The sequence below is a fragment of the Haematobia irritans genome, chromosome 2 (assembly GCF_050003625.1).
Source record: "Haematobia irritans isolate KBUSLIRL chromosome 2, ASM5000362v1, whole genome shotgun sequence".
NCBI lineage: Eukaryota > Metazoa > Arthropoda > Insecta > Diptera > Muscidae > Haematobia > Haematobia irritans.
This window is the reverse complement of record NC_134398.1, coordinates 214,197,748-214,216,887: the sequence shown is the minus strand read 5'-3', so window position 1 is coordinate 214,216,887 and position 19,140 is coordinate 214,197,748. Positions and strand designations below refer to the sequence as shown.

At 32.2% G+C, this 19,140-nt stretch overlaps 2 protein-coding genes across 2 annotated transcripts in view; one reads left to right on the top strand and one right to left on the bottom strand.

Annotated features, from left to right (window-relative positions):
- LOC142225269 (lipase 3-like) lies at positions 1-4,281 on the top strand. Its single transcript, XM_075295043.1, has 3 exons — positions 1-90; positions 161-883; positions 3,895-4,281. The coding sequence occupies exons 1-3, from the start codon at positions 1-3 to the stop codon at positions 4,279-4,281; spliced, it is 1,200 nt and encodes a 399-aa protein (XP_075151158.1).
- Positions 4,282-10,230: 5,949 nt separating this feature from the next.
- mts (protein phosphatase 2 catalytic subunit mts) overlaps positions 10,231-19,140 on the bottom strand; it is a 37,814-nt gene continuing 28,904 nt past the window's right edge. Inside the window, exons 2-4 of the mRNA XM_075297395.1 lie at positions 16,250-16,813; positions 15,982-16,172; positions 10,231-10,419 (exon numbers count right to left, since the gene is read on the bottom strand). Coding sequence (XP_075153510.1) covers positions 10,347-10,419; positions 15,982-16,172; positions 16,250-16,813 — 828 coding nt within the window. The 3' untranslated portion in view covers positions 10,231-10,346. The remainder of the gene's footprint in view (positions 10,420-15,981; positions 16,173-16,249; positions 16,814-19,140) is intronic.

Here is a 19,140-nt window from a genome sequence, read left to right as displayed (position 1 = left end):
ATGAAAGGTGCATTTATAATAGCAGGGGTTCTGCTTTTGGCAGGATCTTTGCAACTTGCTGAGGCTTCAACCAAGCCCATTTCCGATTGTGTAAGTTAAGTGAATTAAATCAGTGTTAATAAAATTTTTAATCTGTATCCTCTCTCTATGAATTTCCTAGGCTAAACGCATTCAAAACGATGGCTATCCAGTGGAAACACATAAGGTCACCACTAAAGATAACTATATCCTTACCATGCACCGTATTCCCTATTCTCCTCTATCACCGCCCAATGGTAAAATCAAACCTGCCGTCTTCCTCATGCATGGCATGTTAAGTTCGTCCACCGATTGGATTTTAATGGGCCCTGGCAAAGCTTTGGGTTATCTTCTTGCCGATGCTGGCTATGATGTATGGATGGGCAATGCTCGTGGCAACACTTACTCCAAAAAACATAAATACTATCCTACTTACTGGCAAATATTCTGGAATTTCAGTTGGCATGAAATTGGTATTTATGATGTGCCCAATATGATCGACTATATTCTGAAGAATACTAACCAAAGTCAATTGCATTATGTGGGCCATTCCCAGGGTACCACCGTGTATTTGGTTATGATGTCCGAAAAACCTTCGTACAATAATAAAATCAAATCTGTTCATCTTTTGGGTCCTGCCGCCTATATGGGTAATATGAAGAGTCCTATGACCAGGGCTTTTGCTCCCATATTGGGTCAACCTAATGCCATGGTGGAACTTTGCGGCTCCATGGAGTTTATGCCCAGTAATAAATTCAAACAAGATTTGGGTATTGAAATGTGCAAGGCCAATTCACCCTATGTTGAGATGTGTGCCAATGAGATCTTCCTTATTGGTGGATATGATTCGGAACAATTGGATAGGGTGAGTATTAAATGAAAACAAACACATACACAGAGTGAGAAATCGGGAAGAGTAGTTCTTAGGAAAATACAATTTCCTTCAAAATACAGTACATAATAATATTTTCTATAAAATTATATTTGTACGAAAATTTCATATATTTTTTATACCCTTCACCACTACTGTGGTACAGGGTATAATAAGTATGTGCATTTGAATGTAACGCCAAGAAGGAAAAGTCTGAGACCCATCGTTTAGTATACCGATCGTCTTAGATTTAAATTCTGAGTCGATTTAGCGATGTCCGTCTGTTTGTCTGTCTGTCCGCCTGTCTGTCTGTTGATGTATTTTTGTGTGCAAAGTACAGCTCGCAGTTTTAGTCCGATTGTCCTAAAATTTGTTATAGGGTCCTGTTTCGGCTCAAAGACGATCCCTATTGATTTTGGAAAAAATCGGTTCAGATTTAGATATAGCTGCCATATATATTTTTCACCGATCTGGTCATAATTGGCGTGTATATCAACCGATCTTCCTCAAATTCCGTACATCGGAATATTTTATGAGTCTCGAAAAACTTGCAAAATATGAACCAAATCGGTTCAGATTTAGATATAGCTCCCATATATAGCTTTCGCCCGATTTACACTCATTTGCCCACAGAGGCCAATTTTTTGCTCTGATTTAGTTGAAATTTTGCACAGGGAGTAGAATTAGCATTATAGCTATGCGTGTCAAATTTGGTTGAAATCGCTTCAGATTTAGATATAGCTCCCATATATAGCTTTCGCCCGATTTACACTCATATGACCACAGAGGCCAATTTTTTGCTCCGATTTAGTTGAAATTTTGCACAGGGAGTAGAATTAGCATTGTAGCTATGCGTGCCAAATTTGGTTGAAATCGGTTCAGATTTAGATATATCTCCCATATATAGCTTTCGCCCGATTTACACTCATATGACCGTAGAGCCCAATTTTTAACTCCGATTTAGTTGAAATTTTACACAGGGAGTAAAATTAGCATTGTAGCTATGCGTGCCAAATTTGGTTGAAATCGGTTCAGATTTAGATATAGCTCCCATATATATGTTTTTCTGATTTCGACAAAAATGGTCAAAATACCAATATTTTCCTTGTAAAATCGCCACTGCTTAGTCGAAAAGTTGTAAAAATGACTCTAATTTTCCTAAACTTCTAATACATATATATCGAGCGATAAATCATAAATAAACTTTTGCGAAGTTTTCTTAAAATTGCTTCAGATTTAAATGTTTCCCATATTTTTTTTACTAACATTGTGTTCCACCCTAGTGCATTAGCCGACTTAAATTTTGAGTCTATAGATTTTGTAGAAGTCTATCAAATTCTGTCCAGATCGAGTGATATTTAAATGTATGTATTTGGGACAAACCTTTATATATAGCCCCCAACACATTTGACGGATGTGATATGGTATCGAAAATTTAGATCTACAAAGTGGTGCAGGGTATAATATAGTCGGCCCCGCCCGACTTTAGACTTTCCTTACTGGTTCTATATATGAAAATATATATATGAAAATCAAATTTTTATAACATTTTCTATGAAAATCAATTTTCTATTTTTTTCGTGGAATTAAAATAGCGACATTTTCTACGAAATTTTCTATAAAAATCACATTCACCAATTTTAGTTTGAAATCATCAGAATAGAATGTGAAAAACGATTGTCCACCGTCTTGTAATCTAAAAGGGATTTGTCCTAGATTTTTTATGTGATTTTATTTCTAAAAATTCTTACAAAATCATATTTTGACAACATTTTCTACGCAAATCAAATTTCGATTTTTTGTGAAAATAAAATTGTGAAAAAAAAATTTTGTATGAAAATGTAATTTCAACGATATTTTCTATAAAAATTTAATTAACCAAATTTATTCTTAAATCATAACAATATTTTCATTGTAAGTAGGGTATAGTGATGCAGAATGTGGATATTCCGAAACGATCGTCACCGTGGTACAATGGTTAGCATGCCCGCCTTGCATACACAAGGTCGTGGGTTCGATTCCTGCTTCGACCGAAGACCAAAAAGTTTTTCAGCGGTGGATTATCCCACCTCAGTTATGCTGGTGGCACTCCTGAGTGTTTCAAAGCTACTCTAAGTGGTTTTACTGCAATGTGGAACACCGTTCGGACTCGGCTATAAAAAGAAGGTCCCTCGTCATTGAGCTTAACATGGAATCGGGCAGCACTCAGTTGTTATAAGAGAGAAGTTCACCACTGTGGTATCACAATAGGTTGCCACCTAACCTAACCATCGTCCATATAACAGTCTTGCAATCTAAAGGGATTTGCCTTAAATTTTCTACAAAAATCCAATTTCTAAAACAAAAATCCTTCAAAATTTAGATTTTTTTTTGTCGTGAAATTAAAAATTTGATAAAAAATTCTATGAAAATCTTCAACAAAATTTTCTATAAAAATTAAATTCACCAAATTTATAGTTTCGCTGTAGAGTATACGCTTGTAGTTTAAAGGGATTTGCTCTAATTTTTCTATGACAATCGAATTTCTAAAAACACAATTTTTTGAAAACATATATGTAGAATTTTATTTCGATGGAACTTTCTATAAAAATGGAATGCACCAAATGTATTCTAAAATCATGGGAATAGTTTCACTATAAGTAGAGACAAGATACGCCTCGAATTTATAGTTTCGCTGTAGAGTATACGCTTGTAGTTTAAAGGTATTTGCTCTAATTTGTCTATGAAAATCGAATTTCAAAAAGCAAAATTTTTTAAAACAAATCTATAAAATTTTATTTCGATAGAACTTTCTATAAAAAAGGAATTCACCAAATGTATTCTAAAATAATGAGATTAGTTTCACTATAAGTAGAGACAACATTCGCCTCGACGAGGATTTTAAAATCATTCTCAATAGTCCAAAAACATCCATGCTTGAGTTTTTACATCAAAATCTTTCACCTTCCTGCTTTTTTACCATTCTCATACTGATGTTTCTTTCGTTTTTTTTTGTTTCTTTATAGGAATTATTGGAACATATTAAGGCTACTTCACCCGCTGGTGCTTCAGTCAATCAAAACATACACTTCTGTCAGGAATACAATTCGAAGAAGTTCCGTAAATTCGATTACAGCGTTGTTCGCAATCCCATCGAGTATGGTGGAGCATTGCAGCCACCAGATTACAATTTGAAAAATGCTTTAGCTCCCACCCACATGTATTATGGTGCCAATGATTGGATGTGTGATTTGAAAGATGTGGAACAATTGATCAAAGAATTACCTAATGTGCAATTGGATTATTTGGTTCCTTTCCCTAAATGGGCCCATTTGGATTTCATTTGGGGTACGGAAGCTAAGTTCTACGTCTACGATAAGGTCATGGAATACATGGAATTATACGAAGATTAAGTTCGTAATTAATATACAAAAAATAAAATAATTTATTTTTAATAAAGAATTGATATGGAGATTACGAGTATTTAGGAACTCCTTATTAACCCTTTGACTACCGATGTCCACTTAGGAGGACGGTTGAAAACGACACCAAACTCTATTTCCCCAATTGGTTTCGATTCATTGCTCGATGTTATTTTAAAATAGAGGATTTGATCTAAATAAGCTATACATATTTTCCATGTTGGTGAGCACTAAAATGCATTTTTTAGAACTTATTTAACAATAAAGATGGGTATTAAGTTCTAGTTTAGCCGCTAAAATCGCTAAAGTGAAAACTAAATCAGTAGAAAATAGCATAAAATCATACATATTTGTTGCAAATTTTATTATAACATGATGGGGAATAGCCCAAAGCAAATATTCACAAAGTTTGTATTCCTTAAAGTGGATTAATTAAGAAAAGTAATCGTGAAAAAATGAAGATTTTAGCGGCTAAACTCGAACTTAATACCCACCTTAAACAAAAAATACGAAATTTTGAGACCATTTTTCTACTGTATGTCTCTAGTAAATGGACATTCATACAAAAACTATAGCTGATACTTTTCCGGGTTCTTTTTTTATTTTTTCTCACACTTCGAAAGATATTATAGACCAAAAAGCGTTTATTTTCGTAAGGCCATTTGGTCACAATTCAAGAATCAAGTTTTCAGAACAAACTCATATTGATGAAGTGATTGTGGTAGGTCCTCAAAATTATGACGTTAGTACAACGCGTTCTTTCGCGTTGAAAAATGATAGTGTTGACAATATTTTTTGAAAGAAAAAAACAGCCATTTTGGTATTTTATTTTTTTTTTTTTTGCGTTTATCTCTGCGATTGCAATTTAGCAATCAATAAAACTCGATATCGACTGCCGTGATCCGAAAAATTTAGATTTCGATCAAAAATTCTCGATATCGAATGCCGTTGTTGTTGCTGTTGTTGTAACAGTTTTTAATGCGATTTCATCCATTTTGTTCTATGCTTTGGTATTTCAGCTGGTGTCCAGATGTAGGAACTCTGCGATCTGGTGGTGAATCGGGTAGGTTTAGTTGGGCAAGCGAAAATGTGACGAGTGTCATGTGGCCCTTGGTTACAGATGGGACACACGTCAACTACGCTGCTATCAATCACTGATAGGAAGGGGACTTAATCAGCCCAAGCCGTGTCATAGGACGGTCCTCGTGGCGCTTGACCTATCGAAAGCGTTCGATACGGTCAACCATGCCACATTATTCGAGGACATCGAGAACACGTCCCTATCGGCAAGAACGAAGCGTTGCGTTCTGAATTATATGTGTGGACGTCAGTCGTACGTGAAATTCAGGGACAAGAAGTCAAAACCCCGTAGAGTTAAACAGGGAGTTCCCCAGGGCGGGGTGATATCTCCGGCATTGTTTAACCTCTACCTGTCCTCGATTCCACCTCCTCCTGACGGCGTCGAGATTGTGTCTTATGCGGACGATTACACAATCATGGCATCCGGGTCCATTGTTGATGACTTTTGCGATCGATTAAATGTCTACCTCGCTGATCTTACCAGTTATTTCACTGCAAGAAATTTGAGGATATCTCCCACCAAATCCTCAGCCACACTATTCACTACATGGATGACGGAAGTACGCAGGCAGTTGAATGTCAGAGTCGATGGCGAAACAATTCCGACAACAAATTACCCCAAGATTCCCGGGGTCACATTCGACAACCTTTATAAGTCGTCCGCCCATGCCACTGCAATTTGTGATAAGCTCCGCGGTAGAAACAAGGTCCTCAAGTCGCTTGCCGGCAGCACTTTGGGTGCGGACAAAGAAACCTTGTTAACTACATATAAGGCAATTGGCCGGTCAGTGGTAAACTATGCAGCGCCAGTGTGGACACCTCAAACGAGCGATACGCAGTGGAATAACATACAGACCTGTCAGAACGCTGCCCTTAGAACCGCAACAGCATGTCTCCGCAGTACACCCCTGGATCACCTTTATGCGGAGACCAAGATCATCCCAGTGCGTCGACACAACTACATGTTGTCAAAGCAGTACCTCTTGGGTTGCCATCGAAGTTGTCATCCGAATCACCATCTTGTGGATAGACAACCTCCACCCACGAATGTAAGGGTTAATCTTCACCTTCTACAGCCGGAGATCCAGGCGGCTGCACTTGTCTGATCTTAATTGGGCTAAAACCACCCTAGTCTGCCGTGGGCGGTATCTTTCCTCCGGTGCTATAGGCGGTGGTTGGACTCCGAGAACTGGATTAACCTTGTAGCATCTCTCCGCTTCAGCTACAGTATCCTCATGAATCCTGTTCAGACCTGTATGACATGCTGCCCTAGTCTGCCGTGGGAGGTCTCTTTCCTCCGGTGCTATGGGCGGTGGTCGGACTCCGAGAATTGGATTAACCTTGTAGGATCTCACCGTTTCAGCTACAGTATTCAATCCTGTTCAGACCTGTCTGATATGCTGCCTGATCTAGAGGCTCACTTTTGTAACGCTGGGTCTCGCGCTCTAGAAGGTGAAGATCAACCCTTACATTCCTGGGTGGAGGTTGCCTATCCACAAGATGGTGATTTGGATGACAACTTCGATAGCAAACCAAGAGGTACTGCTTTGACAACATGTAATTGTGTCGACGCACTGGGATGATCTTGGTCTTTACATAAAGGTGATCCAGGGGATCGAATGCCGTGATTAGCCCCCAGTCATGAATATACTTTCAGACTCCTTGGAACAGCTGCCTTCAATCTCTACCTATCTCGCTCGCATCTTAAAACTACTCCTGGTTCACAAATTTTGAAATAAAAATTTATTGAGATCAAAAATTTAATTGTTTCCTTTTCTAAAGCGACTGTTGATTTCTGAAGAAAATAATTTAAGTGTGTAAGTATAACCATAGCGATGGGCGAAACATTTTTCCGCGATGAATAAATACAAAAAGCTCTGTCGGCAAAACTTTCCTTTTTCTTGATTCTGAATGATGTTGATGTCAAGGCATGTAATGTTTTGTTATTTGCCTAATTATATCAAGAAAAAAGATTTTCCACGAGGCCAGACTACAAAAATACCTAAGGGAGAGTTCAAAAACGTGACAAGCAAGGACAACTATATTCCATTTTCCGCCAAGGATTTAGAATAGATTTTAATTTGGCGATATGCCGCTAGCCGTCACAGTATACCGTTGCGAATTTTGGCTTTCCATAAGAAATATACGTAAACAAGTGGTAGCCTATAGCTATGGTTATATTTACACTCTAAAATAGAAAATGTTAGTAATAAATTAAGAATTTATCGTATTTTATTTTTGGTTGGATTGATTTTTGTTGGATTTTTATAAATGAAAAATTTATTATCATCAAACATCTCTTCAAAGTAGGAGAGTATACAGTTCGTTCACTTTCTTTTGTCTAAAATAATTTGAAGTTTGGGTTTTGCAAGGGGAGGAAGGGGAGTCTTTCCAAACTAAAAAAAAAAACGAAAGAAAAATTCAATAATACTAGTAATTGGATTTCTTTTGCATTGTTTTAAAAAAGGTATTGTTAATATTTAAAAATTTTTTTATTAGAGTATGTACGCATACAAAATATATATCAATTTGTGTTTTTTCTTTAATTGTATTCTTTGTTTTGGATTTTGTTGTAGAATAATCGTAAAATACAAAAGCGAGGATTTTGTTTGGCGTTTATTTAAACAAAAAAAAAAAAACAAGAGAAAATGAACGATCAAATGGGAATGGAGGATAGAGGATATTGTTTATGAGAAGGTAAAATAGGTATCTGAAAAACAAAACTAATGAAAATGTAATCCAATAATACTTTATATTTTTTTAATATGAAAAAATCCCGTGCCAAGCTAATGATTCTATCGGTGACATTCTTAAGTGTGATTGAAAGCTTTTGTGATTTAAATAATGCCTGAAATGGATGACTTTTTTGTAGTGATCCTTTTTGGGGGAAATTCCACCAAACATTATAGCATTTTTTTGTTTCACCTTAAAATCCCCCACAAATAACATACATTTTTTCACATTCCAAAAAAAAAAGTTCAAAATTTTTATTTTAAATTATTTTGTTTTTTTATAAGAAAAAAGGGGTAAATAAAGTCATTAAAAAAAAAGGATAGAACATTAGAAAGTGAATATAGTAGAAAGAAATAATTGTTCACATTGCTAAAGCTTTAATGGCACAAAATATAATTATATTAATTTTTGTTCTCTAAAAAAGGGATCACTTTATATGTATAAAAATAATAAAGATAGATATTTTTCATATAAATATGAATCTTGTATATATATAAAAAATATTGTGATAATACAAATTGTATGTTGTGGGTGTATGAATGAGATTTGGTTCTGAGTAAGCCAAACAAATAAAGAATCAAAGTCATCGTTTATTTTAAATAAATCTTTAAATATATATTTTTTAATGTATTATAGTTTTTTTTAATTAATATTATTAATATTTTAATCGCATTATTTAGCAATAAAATATAATATATTTTTTTTTGTTTGTTTTTGTTTTTTATTTTATAATAATAAATTGTAATGGTTTTCACATTTTATTTGCATTTGTTGTTGTTTTTTTTTAACTTGCATTTTAGTTTATACTCGTAATTACTATTTTTTTTCTCTAAACATTTTTAAGTAGACTTTTCCATTTTTTTTATAACAAAAGAAACTTTACATTATCTTTAGGTTATCATCTACGGATGATGAAGAAGAGTGAATGAAGATAGGGGTGGTGTTATAGTGTGGTGAGTAAGTCTTGACGAATAGATGATGGATACATATATGGGATGGATCAGGAATCGTATTTGGTGAGATGGTGTTTTTCTAATGGTGCAAGTTTCATACAGCTAACGTTTCTTGAGTTTTTTTCTCGAGAGGAATTTGGTGTTGGTGAATGAGTGAATGGTGTGAATGGTGGTGTGCTATTACTGAATCTGCCTCGCTTTCGCCTTTTTCTGAATTTATTCTTGTTTTGGAAAATTACAAACTATTTTAGCCTTTAGTTTTTTCAATAGTTTTATTTTATTGTTTGCTTAAAAATAAATATTTTGTTTTTGTTGAGCCTGTAACTGTAATCCTTGGTTTTGGAGCCATTTCGTAAATGTTTTGCTATGGCTCTACTGTGGCTATTTTCTTCTCACCAGTAAGTTAAACACTACTTCTTCATCCTTCGTTTTTTTTATTTTTCTTGGCTCTTGTAGCTGGCCCCCATTTGCCTATAAGTGTCTTCAGCCTTTGGATATTGGAATAGGGGGTCAGATGAATGTGGTATACATGGATGTTTTGTGGTAGTTATAGCGCTTATTTCTCCTCCGAAAAGAAGATTTTAGTTTGGGGCGCTTATATAAGATTTGAAGAAAAAAAAAGAAAACTATAGTTTTGTTTACGAAAAGGGAGGGGGAGGAGTTAAGGATTTTGTTTTATTCTTTTGTGTGTTTTTGTATTTTTAAAATTATTCGCTTTTTTGTATAATTTAATATTTTTTCTATTTTTGTTTTTTTTCTTTTTTTATTAAGTTTTCTTTTCATTCTGTTCTCTTTTTTTTTAATTACAGCTTTGTTGTAACTCTAATTGTATATAAATTAAATCGGTTTTTGTTGCTGCTTTTTTCTCTTAACGACGACGACAATGTTATTCCATGCTATGGTGCTGCTTGCTTTTCCTTTCCATTATGTGTGTGTATCATCTTTACCATCTATCGTGTATCCTCCTCTTTTTCTTCTTACTTTCATATGTATATATCATATAATCTTACATTATTCTGTTCGCTTTATATAATCTTTACCATCGGCCATCTGAAGTTCTTGTTGGATGATGCTATATGGTTGCTTTTTTTTGCAGACTTTCGTAGGGTTCCTCTTATATTTTAAGTTTTTTTTTTGTTTTCTTTTGTATCGTGTAACTCTACTACTTGCTGCATTTGTTGTTGTTGAGTTTTATTTTATTATCATTTTTAGTATTATATAAATGTAAATGTTCTTGTTGTTGTTGTTGTAATGGTTTTTAATTTCTGTTATTGTTGTTGGTAATTTCTCTTAAAGGAAATAATCTGGTGTTCTTCGTGTAACATGGGGTTCTCCACGCCTTGGTGCTGGGTCGAATTGTAGGCTAAAAATAAAAGTAAAAAAAATTATACAAAATTATTTAGAGCTTTGGAATAATATGAGTCTAGACAAATATGGATGGTATCAAGGTCGGGTGCGAAGCTAATACATATACACCAGCTAATGCTAATTTCCTGATACATACGCTTACATTTTAATGGGCAACTTGTATATAGAAAATATGGTTATATGTACAAATTGGACAGAGCTTAAATAAATATTCCATATATTTCTATCATCTTTTTTACATTGTTCTAACATAAAACACTTATCTACTCTCAATCTAAACTAACCTCCCAATTTAGTTTAGATTGCTCCATTAGACAATCTAACTAAATATTAGCTACCCCGCTTAATTACTAAATTGTAACTACACAAAGGTTAGGTGGCAGCCCGATGTATCAGGCTCACTTAGTCCATTGTGATACCACATTGGTGAACTTCTCTCTTATCACTGAGTGCATGTTAAGCTCAATGACAAGAGACCTCCTTTTTATAGCCGAGTCCGAACGGCGTTCCACATTGCAGTGAAACCACTTAGAGGACCTCGGAAACCCTCAGAAATGTCACCAGCATTCCTGAGGTGGGATAAACCACCGTCGAAGCAGGAATCGAACCCACGACCTTGTGTATGCAAGGCAGCAGGCATGCTAACAATTGCACCACGGTGGCTCCCTACATAAAAAGAGTTAACTTTTAAAATCGATTTAATCATTTGATGTTGTAGGATCATTCCCGAATATACCCCTAATACGGCAACCTCATTATATTAGCAACCATGTACACTTCTATTATAGCTTAACGTATAGCAATATAAAAAAACTATATATTTGGCATGGTTTTCTTATCTCGAAGATATAGAAAAAATGGACAGATTTAAGAGCATATAGTACTTTGCGGATAGAGAGACTATTTTTACGCATACTTTTCGAATCAACTACTAGCAAAACCAAAAACAAACACACAAATATAAGGAATATAACAATTCAGATTAGATAAAAAGCGTGTAGAGAAGTGTAAATAAGAAAAATCAATAAAAACAATATCAAGTGCATGAAAATAAAAACGAAATAAATCAGAAGAAGAAAACAAAACTTTTTACGATGATTTGCGTACATATAAACACGAGAATATATTACATTACAATTGTTTTTATAAACAATTTGCAAGGATTGCTAATCTCCAAGACCATGCAACCCTTGATCTAAAGTTTGTAATAAGAATTAAAAGCAACATTTCGGCTTTTCGCATTTCCAATCATTTCAAAAATCAAAAAAGTCTAATTTTCAACTTTTGGGCATTTTTGCAAAAGTCACCTTTATTATAAACTTACGATTAGGGAAAATTCTAATTTTGATGTACGCGATATTACTACGTGGACTACAGATCTTTAGGTATAAAAAATACATAAAGGATGGAACAAATAGACATTTTTCTCATTATAATAAAATCAAAGAAAACGTTACTCTCTCTCTCTCTCTTCAGTCGACTTTTTCGGAGCTACATCAACATTATTAGTTGGTCGGTTTAAGCGAAACAAGAGGTGCATTTCCAAAAATATCAAAATTCCAAATTTTAGATTTACTATTGAAATCTGAGAATGAGCTGAGAAGAAACCTTTGAATTTTGAGATAGAATTTTGACAAAATTTTCTATAGAAATAAAATTTTAACAAAATTTTCTATAGAAATAAAATTTTGACAAAAATTTTACAGAAATAAAATTTTCTATAGAAATAAAATTTTGACAAAATTTTCTATAGAAATAAAATTTTGACAAAATTTTCTATAAAATAAAATTTTGACAAAATTTTCTATAGAAATAAAATTTTGACAAAATTTTCTATAGAAATCAAATTTTGACAATATTTTCTATTGAAATAAAATTTTGACAAAATTTTCTATAGAAATCAAATTTTGACAAAATTTTCTATAGAAATAAAATTTTGACAAAATTTTCTATAAAATAACATTTTGACAAAATTTTCTAGAGAAATAAAATTTTGACAAAATTTTCTATAGAAATAAAATAAACAAAATCAACTATATAAAATAAGTCGTATTTTTTCTATAGAAATAAAACTTTGACAAAATTTTCTATAGAAATAAAATTTTGACAAAATTTTCTATAGAAATAAGTCTAATGCTTCTGGAAACGATGGATTTCCACTCAAATTCTACAAAATAGTAATACCACATATCGCCGACCACTTCCTTCATTTGGTCAATACCATTATCATGACTTCTAAGTTCCCTCGTGAGTGGAAAACGGCAAGAGTGTGTCCGATTAAGAAAAAGTCAAGTCCGAATTGTCATGAGTATAGGCCGATAGCGCTAATGCCTGTTTTATCTAAGGTATTCGAATATATTTTGAAAAAGCAACTTAATGATTATCTAGAATTTAATAAGTTACTTTCTGATTGTCAATGTGGCTTCAGAAGTCATAGAAGCACAACAATGTTACTGCTTGGCCTAACTGATGCTATAAGGGGGAGTTTCACACATGATAAAGTATGCGTTTTACTTTCATTAGACTTAGAAAAGGCCTTCGATCGCGTAGATCATTTCATATTGGTAAAAAAGCTTCACCAATACTTCGGCTTCGGCTTTAGTGCCTGCAAACTTATTGCTTCATACCTTACAGGTAGAAAGCAATATGTGCAGATCAATGGAGAAAGATCAAATATTTTGTCGGTAAGGAGTGGAGTCCCACAAGGTTCAATTCTTGGGCCTATGCTTTTCATACTTTTTCTTAATGATTTATTTGCGAATCTTGATATGTTTTGCTCCACTTTTTCGTACGCCGATGATGTTCAGTTGCTTTTTCGGGGGGATGTTAATAATTTAGATGTCTTACAAGCTAAGATTGATTTTGTAACTAATAGTTTATACAGTTGGATGTGTCTCAATAATCTTTCCGTCAATGGTTCTAAGACAAAAGCATTAATTTTTTCATCTCATCCTGATATTGGACTAACTCTTTCTTATAATGGGTGTGATATTGAAGTCGTCCACCATTTAAAATGTTTGGGGGTTACCATTGACGATAGACTTTCATTTGATCTACATATAGACAATGTTATTAGTCAAACGAATTTGACTCTACGCCAATTGTACAACTCTGATTTGATGCTGCCTTTTTCATTCAAAAAGAGACTTGTACATGCTTTGGCAATGCCCAATATTCTATACGGCATTGAGGTTTTTTGTGGCACAAATGCTGGTAACATAAGGAAAGTTAAACTAGCAATTCATAGAATAGTCCGTTATCTACATTCATTGCGTCGATACGACCACATATCTCCTCATGTCCAGGATTTCCTGGGGTGCCCATTTTCGAGTTTTATTGACTTCAGATCACTTGTTCTTTTCCACAAAATTTTCAGCGCTCAGTCACCTCGATTTCTCGTGGACTTATTTTCATTTGGCCGATCGCGGCGAAATCAGATTGTTGTACCTCTTGCCAGAGGTCATATGGACAAGTCATTTCAGGCTAGAATCGCCAGATCTTATAACTGTCTCCCTACTAATTTAAAGGACTTCTCGATTTCTGATTCGACATATCGTAAAAGATTACTCGATCATCTTGGATCACCTGCATGAAGCTTATCCAAACTCGAGTTAGTAGTGCTACTTTGTTGTGTTTGTTTGAGTAAATAATATTTTCTTATTTTGTCTTTTTTCAATCATAATGGGAACTAAAAATGTTTTGTCATATTTCATTTTTTTATATATTTTTTTATCATATTATTAATTATAATTGTCATATTTCATTTTTTGTCATATTATTAATTAATCTATTTTATACCTCATATATGTAATTATACTTTTTATATACTCGCATATATTTTTACATTGTCATAACTTCAATTATACTTTAGTCACGGTTAGTAGTCCATTGTAATTTACATAAATTGGCCGCTATGTGGCTTCAAATTACATAATGAAAATAAAATAAATAAAAAATAAATAAAATTTTGACAAAATTTTCTATAGAAATAAAATTTTGACAAAATTTTCTATAGAAATAAAATTTTGACAAAATTTTCTATAAAATAAAATTTTGACAAAATTTTCTAGAGAAATAAAATTTTGACAAAATTTTCTATAGAAATCAAATTTTGACAACATTTTCTATTGAAATAAAATTTTGTCAAAAGTGTCTATAGAAATAAAATTTTGACAAAATTTTCTATAGAAATCAAAATTTTGACAAAATTTTCTATAGAAATAAAATATTGACAAAATCAACTATATACAAATAAGTCGTTTTTTTCCATAGAAATAAAATTTTGACAAAATTTTCTATAGAAATAAAATTTTGACAAAATTTTCTATAAAATAAATTTTTGACAAAATTTTCTAGAGAAATAAAATTTTGACAAAATTTTCTATAGAAATAATATAAACAAAATCAACTATATAAAATAAGTCGGGTTTTTTCTATAGAAATAAAATTTTGACAAAATTTTCTATAGAAATCAAATTTTGACAATATTTTCTATTGAAATAAAATTTTAACAAAGTGTCTATAGAAATAAAATTTGGACAAAATTTTCTATAGAAATACAATGATGACAAAATTTTCTATAGAAATAAAATTTGGACAAAATTTCTATAGAAATAAAATTTGGACAAAATTTTCTATAAAAATAAAATTTGGACAAAATTTTCTATAGAAATAAAATTTGGACAAAATTTTCTATAGTAATAAAATTTTGAGAAAATTTTCTGTAGAAATAAAATTTTGAGATAATGTTCTATAGAAATAAAATTTTGAGAAAATGTTCAATAGAAATAAAATTTTGACAAAATTTTCTATGGAAATAATTTTTTTTTCTATAGAAATAAAATTTTGACAAAATTTTCTATAGAAATAAAATTTGGAAAAATTTCTATAGAAATAAAATTTTGATAAAATTTTCTATAGAAATAAAATTTGGAAAAATTTCTATAGAAATAAAATGTTGACAAAATTTTCTATAGAAATAAAATTTTGACAAAATTTTCTATAAAAATAAAATTTTGACAAAATTTTCTTTAGAAATAAAATGTTGACAAAATTTTCTTTAGAAATAAAATTTTGACAATATTCTCGATAGAATAAAATATTGACAAAACCAACTATACAAAAATAAGTCGGGTTTTTTTCTATAGAAATAACATTTAGAAAAAATTTTCAATAGAAATAAAATTTTGACAAAACTTTCTATAGAAATACAATTTTGACCACGTTTTCTAGGGAAATACAATTTTGACAAAATTTTCTATAGAAATAAAATTTTGACAAAATTTTCTATAGAAATAAAATTTTGACAAAATTTTCTACAGTAATTATATGCTGACAAAATTTTCTATAGAAATAAAATTTTGACAAAATTTTTCACAGTAATAATATGCTGACAAAATTTTCTATAGAAATAAAATTTTGACAAAATTTTCTATAGACAATATCCTCATGAGCTCTTCAGACCGATCTCATTCATAAATTTCTTTTTAAGGTTACACTACAATATTTTGACCTTTATTGTATTTCATATTCTGTTCCTATTATTAATAATACTTACAATGAAAATTTGAGTGAATCGTCTAATTCCATAAGGGCCGCTTGATTACCACAACGATAACAATAATTTGGCGCTGAGAAAATTGTGACAACATTGCGGTCATGACACCAATTATAGCCCTCCATGACCAATTGATGAGCACGTGATACCAATGTTAGACCATTTGTGCTGTTAAATGTTTCCGAAATGTCCTAAGAAAAAGCAAATGAAAAGTAATAGCAAATTGATTTTATTTTCTATTTATAGAAATCTCAAAATATAAACTTACCTGACCAAAGGTATAACCAGCACCACGTGGTGAAATACCCCAGCCACCTCTATCATCGGGATCGGACCATAATAGGTCACACATGGGTCCTTCATGCGGCACCTCTTGTAAGCGATCCAGCGCGCGGATGTGATCTAAACTATCAATCGATGGACTTAGGCCACCATGTAAACAGAATATTTGACCATCAACCAATGCGGTTAGGGGCAAATAATCAAACAAGTCGGTAAAATATTTCCAAACATTGGCATTGCCATATTTACGCAGACATTCGTCGTAGAAGCCATAAACTTGGGTAATTTGTCTCGACTCATGATTGCCACGCAAGATGGTGATTCTCTCGCGATAGCGTACCTTAAGGGCCACCAATAATGTAACAGTTTCTACCGAATAGTAGCCACGATCAACATAATCACCCATAAATAAGTAATTTGTATCGGGCGATTTGCCGCCTATCCGGAATAATTCCATAAGATCGTGAAATTGACCATGGACATCGCCGCATACTGTTACAGGACATTTGACTTCTTGTACATTTGATTCCTTGGAAAGAATTTCCTTGGCCTAGAAAGAAACAAACAGCAGAGATAGTAGGATTAGATAAAAGCTAGGCTTAAAGTACAATACAATACACTCGAAGAAATTTATTATCAAACACAGAAGAATACTTGATATTTTCAAGGCTAGTAAAGCTGGTGACAACATACATCCCTCATCACTCTATCTAAGCTAACTTTAAATTAATGACAATGGATCTTGCTTGACATTGTTTTTTCACTTTGATTTCCAAAATTCACTTGCAAATCAAAAAACCAAAATCGACTGACTATTAATAAAGTTTCGAAAATTTATCCATGGGAAATCCCACAGCTGTCCATTGAAAATATATTGTAATAAAATTAAACACTTGATGCATTATTGCCGTATTATTATCAAGTGTTACATGACCCTTTGCCCACTTCGAAAATAAGACAATAATTTATTTTCATATTTATTAAAAACCTCCATAAAAGCTATAATTAGAAACCAGAGTAAATCATTATTTCCTAGATGTCTAAAACCATTTACATAAGTCTAATATATAAAACCCATATAAAGACAATTCTTTAAAAAGTTTACTATAATTTAATGATAATGATGTAAGTTATTTTCCAATATGGAGTATACAAAGTCTAAAATAGGCAAAACGTTTAAATAGAATTTAAATGCATTTTTTGTTTTTTATTTTTTCTGGACTCTTAAATCTTTTTATTCAAATTGAGGAAATTCATCTATTAACAACAGCATCTGTTGCTTTGTCACTTCCTATACAAGAATACAAAATGATAGCCTACTATTTTATATCAGCTTCGAATGTTCAATGGATTGAACAAATACATAAGCTTCTCATGGAAAATGGCGAAAAGATGATAATGCCATATAATGTCATATTTATCATTTTACTAGTACAATTGTTAGCGCAATTTAAAAGGAGGGACGATACGATAACGTTGGGCAGAGCCGTCTTTATTATATACCTTTTATTTAGCAGGAAACACACATATTTGAGGAATTTTATTAAATGGAAGGGTTTGTGTTATATTTTTGCCATATCGTAAGACATATACAGTAGTTACCACCAGGGCCGGCTCCGACTCCAGCATTTCTTATTAACCTCGACTCCGACTCCGGAGTCGACTCCAGGTGGTGTACCTAAATCTCATTTTAACAGTTTTCCAATTGTAATTTTAAGGTGCAGTGTTCCAAAAATATACCGAATAAGTATTCTATTTTGCCATATGTGTTTATATGTCCTATAGAACTCTAATTTTAAATTTTTATATGACTCGACGACAAATCTCAGCATTTGAGGGATGTAAAGAACTTTACATTTTAATGTCAGGCCAATAAATTAAAATACGACACAAGACTATATAGAAACCACATCAAAATATGTGTAGATAACAACAATCTCCAGAATATATATTTATAAAAACAAAAAATTAAAAAAAAAATTATTAGGCTTCCAGAAGTTTAAGAACTAAAATCCTAGTATTAATCTATATAGGCATTTTATAAAAAAAAAAAAAAATCTATATAAAAAAAGAAAAATACACAAAAATCAAAATGTCGGACTAATCAGATAGAAAGTTTAGATGTTAAAAAATTTAAGGTGTCGGATATAGAAAACAAACATAAACTGTCAAAAATTAGAACGGGCGGAATTTTAAGATGGTGGTTGTGTATTTTTTGCCTTCAATCCTGTCTTAATTACAATTTTATCACGTGAACAAAACAAAAAAAAAACAGAAAAATCCGCTAAAACCTTGCGGTAAAGAAAAGGCAATAATTGTTTGCTGAAATAGCAAAAATTGTCTGTTAGCTATTCGTCTCGCTCGCTCTTGGCTGAATTTTAGCAGGGTTGATAAAGTTTTTTGACACATTTCACATTTTTTTGGCACATTTCGACTGCCAAAAGCACCGTGGCAGACGAAGAGGTACTTCTTCAAAAAAAATTTTTTAAATAAACTTTTGACAAGATTTTCTATAGAAATATTTTTTTTACGTATTTTTTTACGAGTGTTGTTGACCTGTTTTATGTTTATTCGGATTATTTATTTTGTTCGGCTTGATTATTGGTTTGTTTTAATATTTATTTCCATTATTTCGGTTAGTACCACTAACCATCTTCTGGGATTTTGTATCTATATAAAATACAAAAATTAAATTACATTTAATGTTCACAAATCACAAATATTATTTGCGATATTATTTATTGAAAATAACTAACGTGAGTTCGTGTGCTACTGTTTGTTCTGCAAGTCACCGTACACTAAGCTTCGTTTGTGTCGATTTTGTTAAAATTTTCTATAGAAATAATATTTTGTCAAAATTTTCTATAGAAATAAAAT

Bases quoted from the DNA above. Each gene is read 5' to 3' on its own strand.
- LOC142225269 (XM_075295043.1), top strand. From the start codon at position 1: ATGAAAGGTGCATTTATAATAGCAGGGGTTCTGCTTTTGGCAGGATCT. The intron at 91-160 runs GTAAGTTAAGTG...TGAATTTCCTAG, and splicing joins CCAAGCCCATTTCCGATTGT to GCTAAACGCATTCAAAACGA. The intron at 884-3,894 runs GTGAGTATTAAA...GTTTCTTTATAG, and splicing joins ATTCGGAACAATTGGATAGG to GAATTATTGGAACATATTAA.